The sequence below is a fragment of the Triturus cristatus genome, chromosome 6 (assembly GCF_964204655.1).
Source record: "Triturus cristatus chromosome 6, aTriCri1.1, whole genome shotgun sequence".
NCBI classification, from domain to species: domain Eukaryota; kingdom Metazoa; phylum Chordata; class Amphibia; order Caudata; family Salamandridae; genus Triturus; species Triturus cristatus.
The window spans coordinates 554961025-554978812 of NC_140589.1; the positions used below are offsets into that span (position 1 = coordinate 554961025).

The 17788-nt window shown below is 42.7% G+C and overlaps 1 protein-coding gene across 1 annotated transcript in view; it reads right to left on the reverse strand.

The window, feature by feature from the left end:
* Positions 1–17788, reverse strand: part of LOC146817390 (vomeronasal type-2 receptor 26-like) — a 953476-nt gene that overhangs the window by 58772 nt on the left and 876916 nt on the right. The window contains exon 3 of the mRNA XM_085609206.1: positions 14414–14537. Within this exon, the coding sequence (XP_085465332.1) occupies positions 14414–14537 (124 nt within the window). The remainder of the gene's footprint in view (positions 1–14413; positions 14538–17788) is intronic.

Consider the following 17788-nt stretch of genomic DNA (forward strand, 5'->3'; position numbering starts at 1 on the left):
TCCTTAAATGCTCTTTACTCAACTGTCGCTCAGCTGTAAAACACGTTGCTGACATAGCCAATCTTCTGCTTAACTTTGACCTTGGCATCCTTATACTCACAGATACTTGGTTGAATGAATCATCATCCCCAATTCTTGACATACGTGTCTCCCCCAGTCATGACATCATCAGACTAAACCGTTCAGGCTGCTCTAGGGCGCGGCCTAGGCTGTATATACAGGTCCACAGTATCTATGAAACAAATACATTTTCTATCACTGCCCTCCTGTGAATACCTTAGGATCAACATCATCACCAATGACAACTAAATAAGCTCTCTTCACACGATTTACCATTCTCCTGGAGATAACCACATATTCATCGAACAGATCATAGAGATTATCTCCTCCAACAATGAAGAGCATAACAACCAGATTTTTCTTGGAGACTTCAACATTCACTTGAATAACTCTAGCGACCCTCTCATAAATAGTTTTAAATCCTTCCTCCAGGAGCTCAACCTTATCCAAGCTGCAAAAGCCCAACCCATAACAAAGGGGCCACCTTGGATGTAATTTTTGCAAAAGAGAATACCAAACAAATTGAATATATTCTACTTCATGACTGGACTGACCACCATTGCATCACCTTCCTCATTTCTGAAAGGGCTGTTATCTCCAGGGCCCAATCTGTGGAAGCTAAATATTGGGTCAGAGACACTTGTAAAATTAAACAACTAATGATGGTGGCTTGTAGTAACTTATTATGTGTGCCGTGACTGCAACGTGCTCCCACCCTCCTCCATGCATGACGCTCATGACCTCACTAATCACTACATCAACTTCATGTCAAAAATCATGGACACCATTACCCCCAAGCAACTAAAGAGATTACCATACAAAGGATCCAACCCCTAGTTCAACTGTAATCTTGAGTTGGAACACTGATGCCTTAGACTTGCTGAAAGAGCAAGGGGACATACCCCCTCTCTGTCTAACCTCAAACATCTACAACAAAGATGGAGTACCTACAATAGGCACATCAGAAACTCCAAAGCAGCATTCTTTCAAAACCAATTTAGTAAAGTAAACTATTTTATTGTTTGATTATTTAAAATCTTACAATATTTTAAAGTATTCATATTATAGCCATAAAAATAAAACTTTACAATAGAAATTCACGTTATTAGGTTAATCAAAATCATTCATATTATAAAATAAAATGACAATTAATATTTCATGATTCATAATACTGATTACTCATTCATTAATGATCTAGGTTATCTTTTCCAATCAGGCTAAAGGGTATAATTCCCTTCATATTGTTAATATAAACTTTGCAAAAGCCAAATTCAAAGCCAAGCCATGTGGTTGTAGACATCTTATGAGTGTTTCCCTACAAGTCCGTATTCCGCAGATGTTAAAATGCTACTTAAGCCTAGTCTTTCTTTCTTCTTTCAAATTTGAACATATGCAAAGCAAATAGATAATATTCTCTTCTCCTATTTTACATAAACAGCAAGACAGTAGTTCTGTTGTTAGAAGCCATGACATTACATGACTAAATCCTGGGAAGAGGCCAAAACGTGCTTTTAGGAAAATGTTTTTTAGCTTCCAAGACCAAGGGATTTCTAAATATGACTGAACCTTCATTAAAGTATACCCGTTCATTAGTGACCATGCATGTGATCTTTTTGCCACGGTATTTTTGTCTTTATAAAAAGATATGTGCTTAGTTATTTTATTATTAGTTTTTTTTACAATTCTGTAGCTATAGGCAAATCCCAAATCTCATGAGCTGAATATTCATCCAAGGCAGCTTGTAAATATTTCCAAAATTGAGATTTCTGATTTGTTTGTATTTCCTACCACAGCCAATTGGACATTTGATTGAAATTATCAGTTTTTATTCTTTTTCACACTTTTATAAATTGCCTTTCCTCGGAATTAGTTAATTAGTTAGGCCAAATTCTAATCTAATTTGGGCAGGCGATACGTTGTGAGGAAGGTGAAAAAGTGATTTGAAGGTTAATAAAGCTTGTGGAGGTGCACAAGGCAAGGAAGTCCAATCAAGCATGTTGTATCAAAAACCTTTATTTTTTGTTTCTTCGTCCTTTTTAAAAAAAATCCTTATTTACATGCACTGTCCAGGGCTGGACAGCGCATGTAAATAAGGATATTTAAAAATATGCTTTATTATACAAGGATCTGGGACACTGTGGCACTGAACAACGGCAGGTGCCAGATGAATTGTGCACAAGACTTTCTAAATTCTATTAAACAAAGCGTCAGCTGCAGACTGGTGCATTCACTTCATCCAATGCTAGCGTTAGATTTGATAAAAATAGATTGAAAAGCAATGGGGCGAGAACTCACCCTTGCTTTAGACCCAAAGAAGTGGTGACTTTTTTGCAACACAGGAACCATCACCTATTCGAACTCTGACCCAGTTATCTGAATAGTAGTTGGAGCAATTTCAAAAGGCAAGATGGTATTCCTTAGCCTTTTTTTCCCAGAGTAGCTGTCTATGCACACCATCAATGGCCGATTTAAAGTCAACAAAACACAGATATAAAGGTTGCTTCTTTGCTGTATACTTATCCATTAACAGTAATAGAGCTAGGATATTCGGTGAAGTTCCCAATCCTTGTATAAAGACTGGTTGGTTAGGTGGAATTATCTGGTTCTCATTTGCCCATGAAGTTAAGTTTGAAAGTAAGACCTCAGCAAAACGTTTGGCAACAGTATCTTGCAAAGTAATTAGTCGATAATTGCCAGGTGGAGCTCAATCACCTTTTTTGTATATAGGTGCAATTAACAAGCCCTTCCATGATTCTGGTATAGATGACGATTCAACGGCTTTCTTGAATACCTTTGAGAGGTATGCTGCCCAAAATGGGAATTTCCTTGTATAAAGCAAATGGTATCCCGTTAGGGCCGGGGACACCATCTTTTTGTCTTTACGTACTCTATTTTCCATTATATGGCTATTGTATTCCAAATTCTCAATTTCCATCCTTATATCATTAGACCTAATGACCTTTTATATAATCTCCTGGTTACTGTTTAGGTTTGTTGTTAAAAATCCTATCCAGTCAGCTTCACTTAATGTAGATGACACCGTTATTTTGGTCAATTCTGATAAGCCATTTATTAGTGTCCAAAAACCTCTCAAGTTATTCTTTTTACTTGCATACACTGCCTTGGCCCTGAGTGTTTGTTTTGCTTGATTTTTTTCTTCCCAGATTACCTTCTGTAAATCAAGATTAATAGTTTTTAATTTTGAGTGTATGACAATATTGTCCGGATGCTTTTTTAAGTGTCTCCGTAGCCTATTGCAAGTTCTTTTTAGGATATGAGTTGCGTAACATAACTTGATTTTTTTTCTCGCTTCATCATGATTCCTTGACTGTAGTTTATGATAAGGTTTTGAGACAAAAGTAGCTACCTATTTTTTTATAAGGTACTCTCAACTTTCAGTTGCCATCAGAGAATTCTCTTCAAAGGTTTCTTTAACCAATTTTAGAGCTAGTAAGTTGGTAGATACTTTGGAATCATTTTTCCAATACAGTCTCCTATAATTAATGTTTTCCGTCATCCAGGTACGGTTGGAAGTTTTTTTTGATGTGTGCATTGCAACTTTATGACCAATATTTGCTGGCGATAGTCACTATAATTTGTTTTGTCAATTTGTTAGGATGATATCTTATTGAATAGATTCAAAGATGCTATTGTATAATCAATCTTTGATTAGTTGCCATGTGATTGATATGTCCATGCTGGTGGTATATCTTGTGGGACCCTCCTTTTGAAAAATTCTCAATCCCAGTGATTCTATGCCCTTTAAAAATATAATTTCGACTTTACCCCCTTGAAAACTTTTTACCATAGATAGTGATTGTTGAGGTATTGCCCATAGATGATTCTGTTGTTCAATTGAGTAAAAACCAACTTGATGCAGCAATTAATCAATCCAAAAAGCTGTTCGGGATTGTTAAAAACAAACTAACTGGAAAAGCAATGCCCCATCCCCAGACAACAAAATCCAACCTAACTGTAAAACTTTTGCCTACTTCTTTCCTGGGAAGACCATGCTAATCACCACTGATATCCAGAATGCTATCGCACTCCTACCGGGCTAACCTAATGGGCCTCCCGAAAATCACACTTGCATCGCTGAAGGCTACCTTCTATGGATCAGCTAGGCTCATATCACCCCTGACCTTCACTTGCTGAAATAGCTCCCCTATTTGGCTAGGATCCATCTCAACATTGCCTGTATGGCCCATAAAGCGCTGCATCTCAATACCCTCTCTTTCCTAACCTGGAAACTGTCAGAAATATATCTTTCAGAAGTACAAGCTCTTTACAACTTAAGCCACATAAATTCAACAAAAAGAAAACCTACAATCGATCCTTTTCCGGAATTGCCCCCAAAATCTGGAACTTTCTCCCACCAGCGATCAGATGCAACCCGTTCACATCCATCTTCAGGAAAGAAATAAAAAATATACTACTCAACAAACTCCTCTCATATTGAAGCCATACCTCCCTAGACTCATACACAACGCTTTCCTGTTTGCCATTCAATATTTTTTAAAGGTTTCGTCCATAACTCTGCACTGTTTCCTCTGTTTCCCAACAATCTACACACCGTCCTGACACCTATTAGACTTTGTCCATGCCAGTCTCTATGATTGACCATGTGTTCCTATCTTTCTGCTTACTATTTGCTTATGTAACTGTTGCCTACATTACCTATCCCATGTTTATGCATATTGCCTACTGTTTGTATAATCCCTAATTTCCTTTGCTATTCTCTTAAAGCACTCTGTCACCCAAAAGGGTCTTGTTTGCGCTATACAAAACTAAAAAAAATATTACTAAATAAATAAAATAAGCTCATGCACAGACTCCAAACCATCCAAAACACTGCTGCCAGACTCATCCTAGATGTCTCTAGGAGTGCTCACATCACTCCCTACCTGACTGACCTACACTGGCTGCACATTCACAATAGATGACAATGAAAACTGCTCATCCATGCCTGCAAAGCCCTCCACAACATTGAACCAGCATACCTCAATGATCGACTTCAACTCTATCATCTATCCAGACAGCTATGTTTCACTTCTCTTACTTTCACACTGGTCCCCCTCATCCGCAGGAGAAACTCAGGATGGCTCTCCTTCTTCTTCATCGCTGCCAAGAACTGGAATGAACTTCCCCAAAGCAGCAAGACAGTTCCCTTGCTACTCAGCTTCAGCAAGAAACTGAAGACCTGTTTGTTCAACTAGGAGCTCCAACCTGCCTATGTTTCTGCTCAAGCAGCTGGATACCCTCACAGGTGATAAGTTGCTCCATACAAATTGATCTAACATAACATAACATAACATAACATAACTCCCCTTCCTGTCATCATATGTGCCTGTGTTGGGTTTAGAATTATTTATTCTGTAATACAAGATCTTCCCAATGCCAAAACCTCATCCAAGAATTAGGGCAGTGCAGCATCCAGGTCTCATCCATACTCCATCTGTTATGTTTGGATTTAGACCAATACCAGCAAAGTGACTGTCAGGTCTGCTGCCTTTGCCACTTTAAATCATTTCAGGAGATACTCTATAATCTGCCTTGAGGGGGTTGGACTTCACCCCTATCTAAGGTGCATCAGTTCTTTGGGGTGCTTTCACTGCTTCAAGTCTGAATCTCTCTCTTTCTTATGCTGTCTCCCAGGAGATTCATGGGAACATTCTTGCTTTACCAATGTCTACCGTTAAAGCATGCTAAGGGATGCAAGAAAGGAGTGGGACTTCATCTGATTAGGTAGTAAACTTGTCAATGTCTAATCTCTAAAATAACAGAGAAGGCACTGTAAGGTTCATCTATAGCCTTTGATGGAGTTTAATGAGATTGAACTTTCCCTTTTAACGGTCACAGCTAGTGTTCATAACCCCCTTTTCTGAAGCCTGTAAGGGCAACAATTGGTGCCTGTAAACATGCCACTGCCATGGAATTTCTACTTCTATCTTACCTTATAGGGGTGCGTGTGTCTTGGGGCATAAAGCCAACGTGCGGGTGTACACTTGGATGTCCAAGAAACCTCTTCCGTGTTTAGGACGATTCCCGACTAATCTCACGTACAAGGACAGAACTATTCCAGCCCACATTCACGTCATTAAAGATCTTGAAGTGGTTTGTCTTCTTAGCTTGCCCACAGCAGAATGACTTCGACTAGTGGACATTTTGTATGAAGTCGATGATGAACCTGACATAGTTCACAAGTTTCCGAAATTATTCATCGGACTTTGAAAGATGGCTCACTGCCAAGTTCGATTGCATATAAACGAACGAGTGACTCCTATAGCACAACATCACAGGAAAATTCCATTTCACCTTCCACAGTCTGTAGAGGAGGAACTGCAAGATCTTCTCCAGGCAGACATCATTTAGAGAACGTCAGGACCCACTCCCTGGGTCTCTCCAGTGGTCGTTGTGCCTAAGAAGGGCTCACCTGGCAAAGTGCGCCTCTGTGTAGATATGAGGGCACCCAACACTGCCATTGAAAGAGAAAGACACCCGGGGCCTCATATTAGCGACATGATTGCGTCACTCAATGGTGCACAAATATTTTCCAAACTAGACATTAACAAGGGCTATCACCTATTGGAACTTCACGAAAAATCGAGATATATTACCACATTCTCAACTCATCAAGGCGTGTTCAGATACAAAAGACTCAGCTTTGGGGTCTCTTCTGACGCTGAGATTTTTCAGGAGGTCATTAGAAAAGTAATCCATCACATTCCCAACACTCTAAACTACAGTGACGACATCCTGGTCTATGGAACAACAATGCAAGAGCACGACACAGTGCTAGACCGAGTCTGTCATGCTCTATTGGAGGCCAATCTCACTTTAAATAAAGACGAAAGCGAATTCCACAAATCCACATTAAAATTCTTCGGACACATCTTCTCAGGCGCCGGAATGAAACCAGATCCAGAAAAGATTGCCGCTCTGAATGACACCCCAAGGCCGCAAGATGCAGGGGATGTACGTTCCTTCCTAGGCATGGCAAGCTACTATGCACACTATATCAGGGACTATGCCACTATCAGCTACCCCCTGAGAAAGCTGACCAAACAAGGACACCCATTTCAATGGACCACGAGATGTGATCAAGCGTTTCATGAAATGAAAGCTGCGGTTGAATCTGCCAACAATCTTGCATATTTCAATCCGAGAAGAAAAACTGAAATCACCGTGGATGCGAGTCCTGTAGGACTGGGAGCGATATTAGCTCAATATGACAAAGAGAGCGATCAACGGTATATTGTAGCATATGCCAGTCGGAGCCTCACGGACACGGAGAGAGCCTACTCCCAGCCTGAAAAGGAAAGCCTGGCGGGGGTCTGGGCCTACAAGCATTTTCACATTTTCATCTACGGGAAGCATTTCACACTTGTCACGGATCACCAGGCCCTGATAACCATCTTTGGAAATCCCCAAGCCAAAATGCCACCCAGAACAGATCGCTGGGGCATCCGCCTTCAAGAATATACTTATACTATCATCCACAACCGGGAAAAGCTGCAAATCCTGCTGATTATATATCCCGACATCCCAAGGCAACATCCAAATCCAATCCATCATTAGCTGAGGAATACATCCATTTTGTAGTGGCACAAGCCTAACCACCCACAGTTCTCTTGGAGGCTGTCCTTGACGCTATCAATGATGATGCCACACTACTAAATGTAAAACATCGCATTCGGACAAACAGCTGGAGGCATTTGGAATAATCCAGACAGAGTGAAAAGACTGACAGTCAGGAACTGTCCTCTTTCCGACACGTGAAGGAGGAACTGTCCATCACCTCAGATGGTCTTATACTAAGGGACAAGTGGATCATCATCCCGAAACAGTTGCGCCAAGGAGTCATCAACCTAGCGCATGAAGGGCACAGAGGTATTGTAGCCACGAAGAGAGCGCTGCGGGAACGGGTCTGGTTTCCTATGCTGTATCAGATGGTGGAACTTACACTGAAAGATTGCCCACAGCGTCAGCTAGTAAGTCGAGAAGATCCCCCTGCGCCGCTTCAAATGTCTGAACTGCCAGATGGCGTCTGGCATCATGTCGCAGTGGACTTCTTTGGACCGCTACAATCCGGCAAGTATGTCCTGGTCATAATGAATACTCACGCTTCCCAATTGCGCACCTTATAACGTCAACCAAAGCCGCCACCGCTATACCGGTACTTGACGAGGTTTTCGTAGCATGGGGCATACCGAAGGTAGTGAAAACAGATAATGGCCCACCATTCAATGGACAAGACTTCGCTGAATTTGCAAAGCACCTCAATTTCAGACACCGGAAGATCACTCCTTTGTGGCCCCAGGCCAAAGGAATAGTGGAAAGATTCATGGCCACTCTAAAGAAGACCATCCAGCAGGCAGAATTTTCGAAGTCACCGCATACTACCACAGGCAAATGTCCAGCAACCTTAATGTTGGGTCGCACTGTGCCCACCAGAATACCAACTTGGGAAGATGCAGCTAGTGGTTTGTCTCAAGACTCTGAGCACAAACAATTAGCAGCCACAGATAAACTGAAAAAGGAGAAAATGAAGGAATATGCAGACCGACTGAGAAAAGCTGCACAGCCATCCATCCAGGAAGGGGACTGGGTATTGGTGTGACAAGAACAACGGAGGAAAGCAGACTGTCGATATCATGCATGCCCTCTGCTGGTGACAAAACAAAAAGGGACCATGATTACAGTCGAGTCGGAGAATAAGAGGGTCACAAGGAATGTGACGCATTTTCAGAAATGCACGCCCAATGTCCGAGAAGCGTTGACTGCACCCCACAGCATGGTAACAGGAGATGTACCTGAGTCAGTAAGTGATCATCGACCCTCCATGTCTCCTGACGAAAGGGAACAGGCAGCTAAAGAGGCCCATCTCCGGCCACAAAGAATTCATCGAAGACAAGTTCGCCTGACTGAAGAACTGTAACTATGTTGTTTTATATTATCGTTTAATCTGGCATACACGGACACATCTAAAATAATTAAAATTGTTTAAGAAGGGGGAAGATGTAATGTTGTAATATGTGCTGGGTGCTAGAACCGGCACATGAGGCTAAGAGGTGGGGAGGAGAGCTGGGTGTCGGAAGAGGAGGAGTGTGAGAGTGGGCAGTACAGAGCAGGAGTAAGAAGAGTTTAGGTGCAGTAGAATAAAGCTCGCATGAATAAGAATAGTGTCTACGTCATTTGTGATGGCGCAGCCACATTACAATATGGAGCCCAAACACCCATTCAGAAGAACCATGACTGGGGGGAAGGGAAAACAATACATCAAATCAACCCGAACCTTATGACAGTGGTCAGTCAAAAGGAAGGAGACATTTGGTTGCCTCTATGGGCTTCAGGCACCAGTGTGCGACATTCACACCTTAAGAACAAAGTTAATGTTGCCAGAAGGCTGGAAAGACACCCTTACATTCTAAATTGCATGGTTACGTCTAACGCTTCACAACCTGTTAAATGTCTCTGAAAGAAAAACTTTCTTCCCCGGCAGGTTCAAAGTGTTCCTCCGTGAATATTTGAACACCTAGAAAGCAGTGCGCTCATATTTTACTGAAAGTGCTCCCAGGAAAAGGCTGAAGGGCAGTAAAATATCACATTATTGTTGCATTGTGAGCTACAACTCATGTTTTAACAGATGTTACTTTTTCTAAAATAACAATTGCATGTTGAGATTTATCTTCTTAATCGAGCTCTGATTCATGTAGTGTGAAAAGCACATACCCACCAACATTGGTGGTAATTTCTCCATCTGAACATGGGGCACATATATGGCAGCAGACTTGTTTTCCCTCCTCAGAAGCTTTCCAATATCCAGGTTGGCAGCTGTCAGAGCAAACAGAGCGTGGAGTCTGGAAAAAAAAGATTGAGAGAAGTAGTGAGCGTCAAAGTAAACCTTACGGCATGTCAATAGCAGATAACCGCAGACATAGAGCTTAATTTAATAGTTGGAGGCAGGCCCATTTTTCTGCCAGGGCAACAGAGAAGCCAAATTTAGAAATGACCTCCAAGGCAGCGGTCCTTTCTAAAGCATTGGCAGGAGCCGTCATCACGGCAGTTCCAGTGAATGCTTTTTACAGTGTGGCGCAAGGCTCCATCGACATCCTTATTGGGCGGATGAACATATATCCAAATCTCTGAGGGCCCTAACTCCATCGGACCATCGAAGAACTTTGGCTACGGAGTGTGGGCGGGACAACCACTTTGAAAACGTCTACGGAGCCCCTCACAAAGACACTCGCAGAGACAATTACAGACAATCCAGACAGTCCAACACTCGACATCATGCCAAAGCAGTGTGGGACTACAGAGATTCTTCCATTGGTTCTTCACAGTCCAGTTGTCAGTCTCATGGGATATATCGATCCCGAAGATCACAATCTCGTGAGTCAAGGTCGCTGTCACCAATATCGCAAGACAGTGATGAGTACGTCTGCATGGTTGCGGATCCAGACCGGCTGAAGCAATACCCGCGACTAGATCTTAAAATGGACACACACTGAGCCGAATTTGTTCTGGATAGTGGTGCATCTCTCAACTATATTTCAGTTGCAGAATACAAGAAAATGAGTCCACCACTACACTTGCATAAAGCCAACGTGCGGGTGTACACTTGGATGTCCAAGAAACCTCTTCCGTGTTTAGGACGATTCCCGACTAATCTCACGTACAAGGACAGAACTATTCCAGCCCACATTCACGTCATTAAAGGTCTTGAAGTGGTTTGTCTTCTTAGCTTGCCCACAGCAGAACGACTTCGACTAGTGGACATTTTGTATAAAGTCGATGATGAACCTGACATAGTTCACAAGTTTCCGAAATTATTCATCGGACTTTGAAAGATGGCTCACTGCCAAGTTCGATTGCATATAAATGAACGAGTGACTCCTATAGCACAACATCACAGGAAAATTCCATTTCACCTTCAACAGTCTGTAGAGGAGGAACTGCAAGATCTTCTCCAGGCTGACATCATTTAGAGAACGTCAGGACCCACTCCCTGGGTCTCTCCAGTGGTCGTTGTGCCTAAGAAGGGCTCACCTGGCAAAGTGCGCCTCTGTGTAGATATGAGGGCAGCCAACACTGCCATTGAAAGAGAAAGACACCCGGGGCCTCATATTAGCGACATGATTGCGTCACTCAATGGTACACAAATATTTTCCAAACTAGACCTTAACAAGGGCTATCACCTATTGGAACTTCACGAAAAATCGAGATATATTACCACATTCTCGACTCATCAAGGCGTGTTCAGATACAAAAGACTCAGCTTTGGGGTCTCTTCTGCCGCTGAGATTTTTCAGGAGGTCATTAGAAAAGTAATCCATCACATTCCCAACACTCTAAACTACAGTGACGACATCCTGGTCTATGGAACAACAATGCAAGAGCACGACACAGTGCTGGACCGAGTCTGTCATGCTCTATTGGAGGCCAATCTCACTTTAAATAAATACAAAAGCGAATTCCACAAATCCACATTAAAATTCTTCGGACACATCTTCTCAGGCGCCGGAATGAAACCAGATCCAGAAAAGATTGCCGCTCTGAATGACACCCCAAGGCCGCAAGATGCAGGGGATGTACGTTCCTTCCTAGGCATGGCAAGCTACTATGCACACTATATCAGGGACTATGCCACTATCAGCAACTCCCTGAGAAAGCTGACCAAACAAGGACACCCATTTCAATGGACCACGAGATGTGATCAAGCGTTTCATGAAATTAAAGCTGCGGTTGAATCTGCCAACAATCTTGCATATTTCAATCCGAGAAGAAAAACTGAAATCACCGTGGATGCGAGTCCTGTAGGACTGGGAGCGATATTAGCTCAATATGACAAAGAGAGCGATCAACGGTATATTGTAGCATATGCCAGTCGGAGCCTCACGGACACGGAGAGAGCCTACTCCCAGCCTGAAAAGGAAAGCCTGGCGGGGGTCTGGGCCTACAAGCATTTTCACATTTTCATCTACGGGAAGCATTTCACACTTGTCACGGATCACCAGGCCCTGATAACCATCTTTGGAAATCCCCAAGCCAAAATGCCACCCAGAACAGATCGCTGGGGCATCCGCCTTCAAGAATATACTTATACTATCATCCACAAGCCGGGAAAAGCTGCAAATCCTGCTGATTATATATCCCGACATCCCAAGGCAACATCCAAATCCAATCCATCATTAGCTGAGGAATACATCCATTTTGTAGTGGCACAAGCCAAACCACCCACAGTTCTCCTGGAGGCCGTCCTTGACGCTATCAATGATGATGCCACACTACTAAATGTAAAACATCGCATTCGGACAAACAGCTGGAGGCATTTGGAATAATCCAGACAGAGTGAACAGCCTGACAATCAGGAACTGTCCTCTTTCCGACACGTGAAGGAGGAACTGTCCATCACCTCAGATGGTCTTATACTAAGGGACAAGTGGATCATCATCCCGAAACAGTTGCGCCAAGGAGTCATCAACCTAGCGCATGAAGGGCACAAAGGTATTGTAGCCACGAAGAGAGCGCTGCGGGAACGGGTCTGGTTCCCTATGCTGTATCAGATGGTGGAACTTACACTGAAAGATTGCCCACAGTGTCAGCTAGTAAGTCGAGAAGATCCCCCTGCGCCGCTTCAAATGTCTGAACTGCCGGATGGCATCTGGCATCATGTCGCAGTGGACTTCTTTGGACCGCTACAATCCGGCAAGTATGTCCTGGTCATAATGAATACTCACGCTTCCCAATTGCGCACCTTATAACGTCAACCAAAGCCGCCACCGCTATACCGGTACTTGACGAGGTTTTCGTTGCATGGGGCATACCGAAGGTAGTGAAAACAGATAATGGCCCACCATTCAATGGACAAGACTTTGCTGAATTTGCAAAGCACCTCAATTTCAGACACCGGAAGATCACTCCTTTGTGGCCCCAGGCCAAAGGAATAGTGGAAAGATTTATGGCCACTCTAAAGAAGACCATCCAGCAGGCAGAATTTTCGAAGTCACCGCATACTACCACAGGCAAATGTCCAGCAACCTTAATGTTGGGTCGCACTGTGCCCACCAGAATACCAACTTGGGAAGATGCAGCTAGTGGTTTGTCTCAAGACTCTGAGCACAAACAATTAGCAGCCACAGATAAACTGAAAAAGGAGAAAATGAAGGAATATGCAGACCGACTGAGAAAAGCTGCACAGCCATCCACCCAGGAAGGGGACTGGGTATTGGTGTGACAAGAACAACGGAGGAAAGCAGACTGTCGATAATATGCATGCCCTCTGCTGGTGACAAAACAAAAAGGGACCATGATTACAGTCGAGTCGGAGAATAAGAGGGTCACAAGGAATGTGACGCATTTTCAGAAATGCACGCCCAATGTCCGAGAAGCGTTGACTGCACCCCACAGCATGGTAACAGGAGATGCACCTGAGTCAGTAAGTGATCATCGACCCTCCATGTCTCCTGACGAAAGGGAACAGGCAGCTAAAGAGGCCCATCTCTGGCCACAAAGAATTCATCGAAGACAAGTTCGCCTGACTGAAGAACTGTAACTATGTTGTTTTATATTATCGTTTAATCTGGCATACACGGACACATCTAAAATAATTAAAATTGTTTAAGAAGGGGGAAGATGTAATGTTGTAATATGTGCTGGGTGCTAGAACCGGCACATGAGGCTAAGAGGTGGGGAGGAGAGCTGGGTGTCGGAAGAGGAGGAGCGTGAGAGTGGGCAGTACAGAGCAGGAGTAAGAAGAGTTTAGGTGCAATAGAATAAAGCTCCCATGAATAAGAATAGTGTCTACGTCATTTGTGATGGCGCAGCCACATTACAATATGGAGCCCAAACACCCATTCAGAAGAACCATGACTGGGGGGAAGGGAAAACAATACATCAAATCAACCCGAACCTTATGACAGTGGTCAGTCAAAAGGAAGGAGACATTTGGTTGTCTCTATGGGCTTCAGGCACCAGTGTGCCACATTCACACCTTAAGAACAAAGTTAATGTTGCCAGAAGGCTGGAAAGACACCCTTACATTCTAAATTGCATGGTTACGTCTAACGCTTCACAACCTTTTAAATGTCTCTGAAAGAAAAACTTTCTTCCCCGGCAGGTTCAAAGTGTTCCTCCGTGAATATTTGAACACCTAGAAAGCAGTGCGCTCATATTTTACTGAAAGTGCTCCCAGGAAAATGCTGAAGGGCAGTAAAATATCACATTATTGTTGCATTGTGAGCTACAACTCATGTTTTAACAGATGTTACTTTTTCTAAAATAACAATTGCATGTTGAGATTTATCTTCTTAATCGAGCTCTGATTCATGTAGTGTGAAAAGCACATACCCACCAACATTGGTGGTAATTTCTCCATCTGAACATGGGACACATATATGGCAGCAGACTTGTTTTCCCTCCTCAGAAGCTTTCCAATATCCAGGTTGACAGCTGTCAGAGCAAACAGAGCGTGGAGTCTGGAAAAAAAAGATTGAGAGAAGTAGTGAGCGTCAAAGTAAACCTTACGGCATGTCAATAGCAGATAACCGCGGACATAGAGCTTAATTTAATAGTTGGAGGCAGGCCCATTTTTCTGCCAGGGCAACAGAGAAGCCAAATTTAGAAATGACCTCCAAGGCAGCTGTCCTTTCTAAAGCATTGGCAGGAGCCGTCATCACGGCAGTTCCAGTGAATGCTTTTTACAGTGTGGCGCAAGGCTCCATCGACATCCTTATTGGGCGGATGAACATATATCCAAATCTCTGAAGGCCCTAACTCCATCGGACCATCGAAGAACTTTGGCTACGGAGTTGATGGAGTAGTCACTGCCATTGCTAAGCCTATAGTCTGCCAGCATATAAGTTGTACGGGTAAACCAATGGGTTGTATTTGCCATCATATACATTGGCCTCTTAGCACGTTCATCAGCATAGCAACTGCTTTTGGGCAGTATATCAATATTCACTTTTTCCCAAATAGCTCTAAATGTTTTCTGTGGGAGTGTGCTCCCAATTTTAGCAAATTAATAATTAAAGAAAAGGGTCACATCTTCTGTGTAATGATTAGAACTAAATGCATCTGTTTCTACAGTTGACAGCTTACACACTACACTCTTTACTTCATAATAAATATAGAAAATGGTCCATTGGATCCACCCCTATATGTTCATCATGGATGGACATGCCTATTATCTAACATTAAAGAGAATCCACAAGGATGATTTTCCCTGGATCTTATAATATTTATATTTTCTTCTTCTTAAAAAGGCATGGCAGTTTATCCCATGAGACACAAAAGGCAACGAGAAGCCACTGCTTCGTACATCATTGGATCAAATAATCACATGTAAGTGATTGTCAAACTTGGTCATCCTCTTTCCATAATTCAGACTCATGTACATAGTTGTGACTATGCTAGCTATGCTTAATAGGGCTGAATCAACCTCTCTTTATGCAAATTACAAGAAACTTTGGGATGATCTTGATGAACACACAAGCTTATTTGAATATCGAAATCTTTGAGACGAGTCTTTGATCAGAAAAACTCATTAGACACTCTGAACGGGCAAAAACTTGGAAATGAGGAGTTGCTTGATCTCCTTCAATGAGATACATAACTTTGGCCACCTACTAGAAATTAAGGACTCTCCAATGTAGATTCCATAACCAGTTAGCATCCTCAGCTGTATTAAGTACTTTTGGCTCAGTTTGAGAACGCAGACATCCTCTAAAATCCTGCTACCTTTGGAATTTTGACTGGGCTACAAAAGTGTAGACAATTGCTAATCTACAGTTAGAGAGGACTAATGGGAGGAATGCAAACAATAGCATGCCCTATTATTTTTATTATACAAGGATAGTTTAATTTAATTGGTGGTTGTGTAACATTCTTTTAGTTATAGTGTTATTACATTCTTGATATTTAAGGGTACAATGAAGGCTTTACTGTATTTTTTTTATTAAATTTAAATTCAATGAGAGGAGCTATGGGTATGCTTCTGTCACAGTTGTGTGCTAGTCAACATCATATTATAATCAACTAAAGTCAGTGATGAGGGTTGCTGAAAACATTTATAAAGAAAAGGGAAGGTTTGATAAGTCCATCTGGAAGATTGTGATGCTAGAGTTGCCCGAGGAGTAAGAAGTCAACCCTGAGCTGGCAACAGAAGTCAAGGTGAAATGGTTGACAGAGGTGGCTAAGTCTGGAGTTGGTGTAAACATTATGATGGACACAGGAGTCCATAAAACCATTTTAGCAAGGCCACTGTCACTTTGGCTTCTGATGACAGTGTCCAATTGATACACGGAAAGTTGATGGCTGTCGAATCATAGTGGTTTGTCAGGTTGACTGCTAGCTGTAGCAGTTATTAGCTGGAAAGACAAGAATTGTCTGACATCTATCAAGTAGAGCAGGGGTGAAGCGTGGGTGACCTTTAAGAGGGGGCCAAATTAATTCCTGTCTCTCGAGGCCCACCACGCCCATCACTCCAGCGAACAAGGGAATGCCCCAATCTATGAGTCATAGTAGGTGTGTCAATATGGCTAACAATACGTTTATCAATAAAAATGAAATGTTGTCCTTATTAATCGAATTGCAAGTTCTGAACTCCACATCTTCCTCGACACGCAAGTCAGGCAGGCCCTGCGACCTAGGTCTGGGATTACTAATTGATGGGTCACAGATGGCAGGCAAACACTCAGGCAGAAAACTTTTGATCACTCCCACAGATAGGCGCAGCGACATTACAATGGTATGGGGATATTGCCCCAATAAAGCACACATGGCCAGAAGGGGTATGCGTACCTCTGAAAACATCATAAAGTCAGATACCACATGAGTGAGGAACACATAGCCAATCAAGACCTAGAGCATGTAGTGTTCTCACGCTCGAAGACAAAAGAGGTACAGTGTTCCTGGGTGGCAAGTTGGCCACCTGGTGAGTACTCAGAGTGGTGGGGAGGTGGAAATACCTCCTTTCGGAACTAGGACCCTCACACACCAAGCAAGCTAGGTGTCATGCTTCATCATATGGGTCTGCTCCTCGTCGAGCCGGCGCTGCAATGCTCGACGGGCACCCATAAAGGGGCTCTTTATCGGAGATCTTTTGTTCCTTGCCGTATAGATGCCGTGGGTGTGAGGGGCCTGGTAAGATGTAGATGTGGTGTGTGGGTTAAAACAGGTAAGGGAATCCTCTATAATTATTTTTATTCTGGAGAGGTCACAACCTGATTAAAAAGTAAAAAGAAGAAGGAGGGCGACTATTTTGTTTCAATCTGACAAAAATTACGCTCTACCCCTTAGTGGTCAACATGTTTCTCGCCTATAAAATGTCTCAAATAGATCAGTTGGCGATTCCTCAGGACCTAGTGACTAAATGAAAACTATCTACAGTGTGTGGTGTGGTTCTACATACCACTTCTTCTCTCGGTAGGATGTTCCCCTGGAGAAAAGCATGTACATGCATTACAATGGTTTTAAGTAACCACGCAATTGTTCAAATAAACTTAAACTTGAACTGATAACTCTCAGCATGCTATTTTGGTGATACAGCTATCCTAATTGGGTGGAGTTGACATCTCAGTCTCATAGTTTTTTAGTTCAACAGTTTTTCGATGCTAAAGTGCTACCTTGATACCCGTAGTATCTGGAAGAAGTGTCAGAGATGCATCCAGCTTGGCCCTAGGTGTCACATGGAGGAATTTCTGTAGGGAAAACTTGGTTCTGGTGA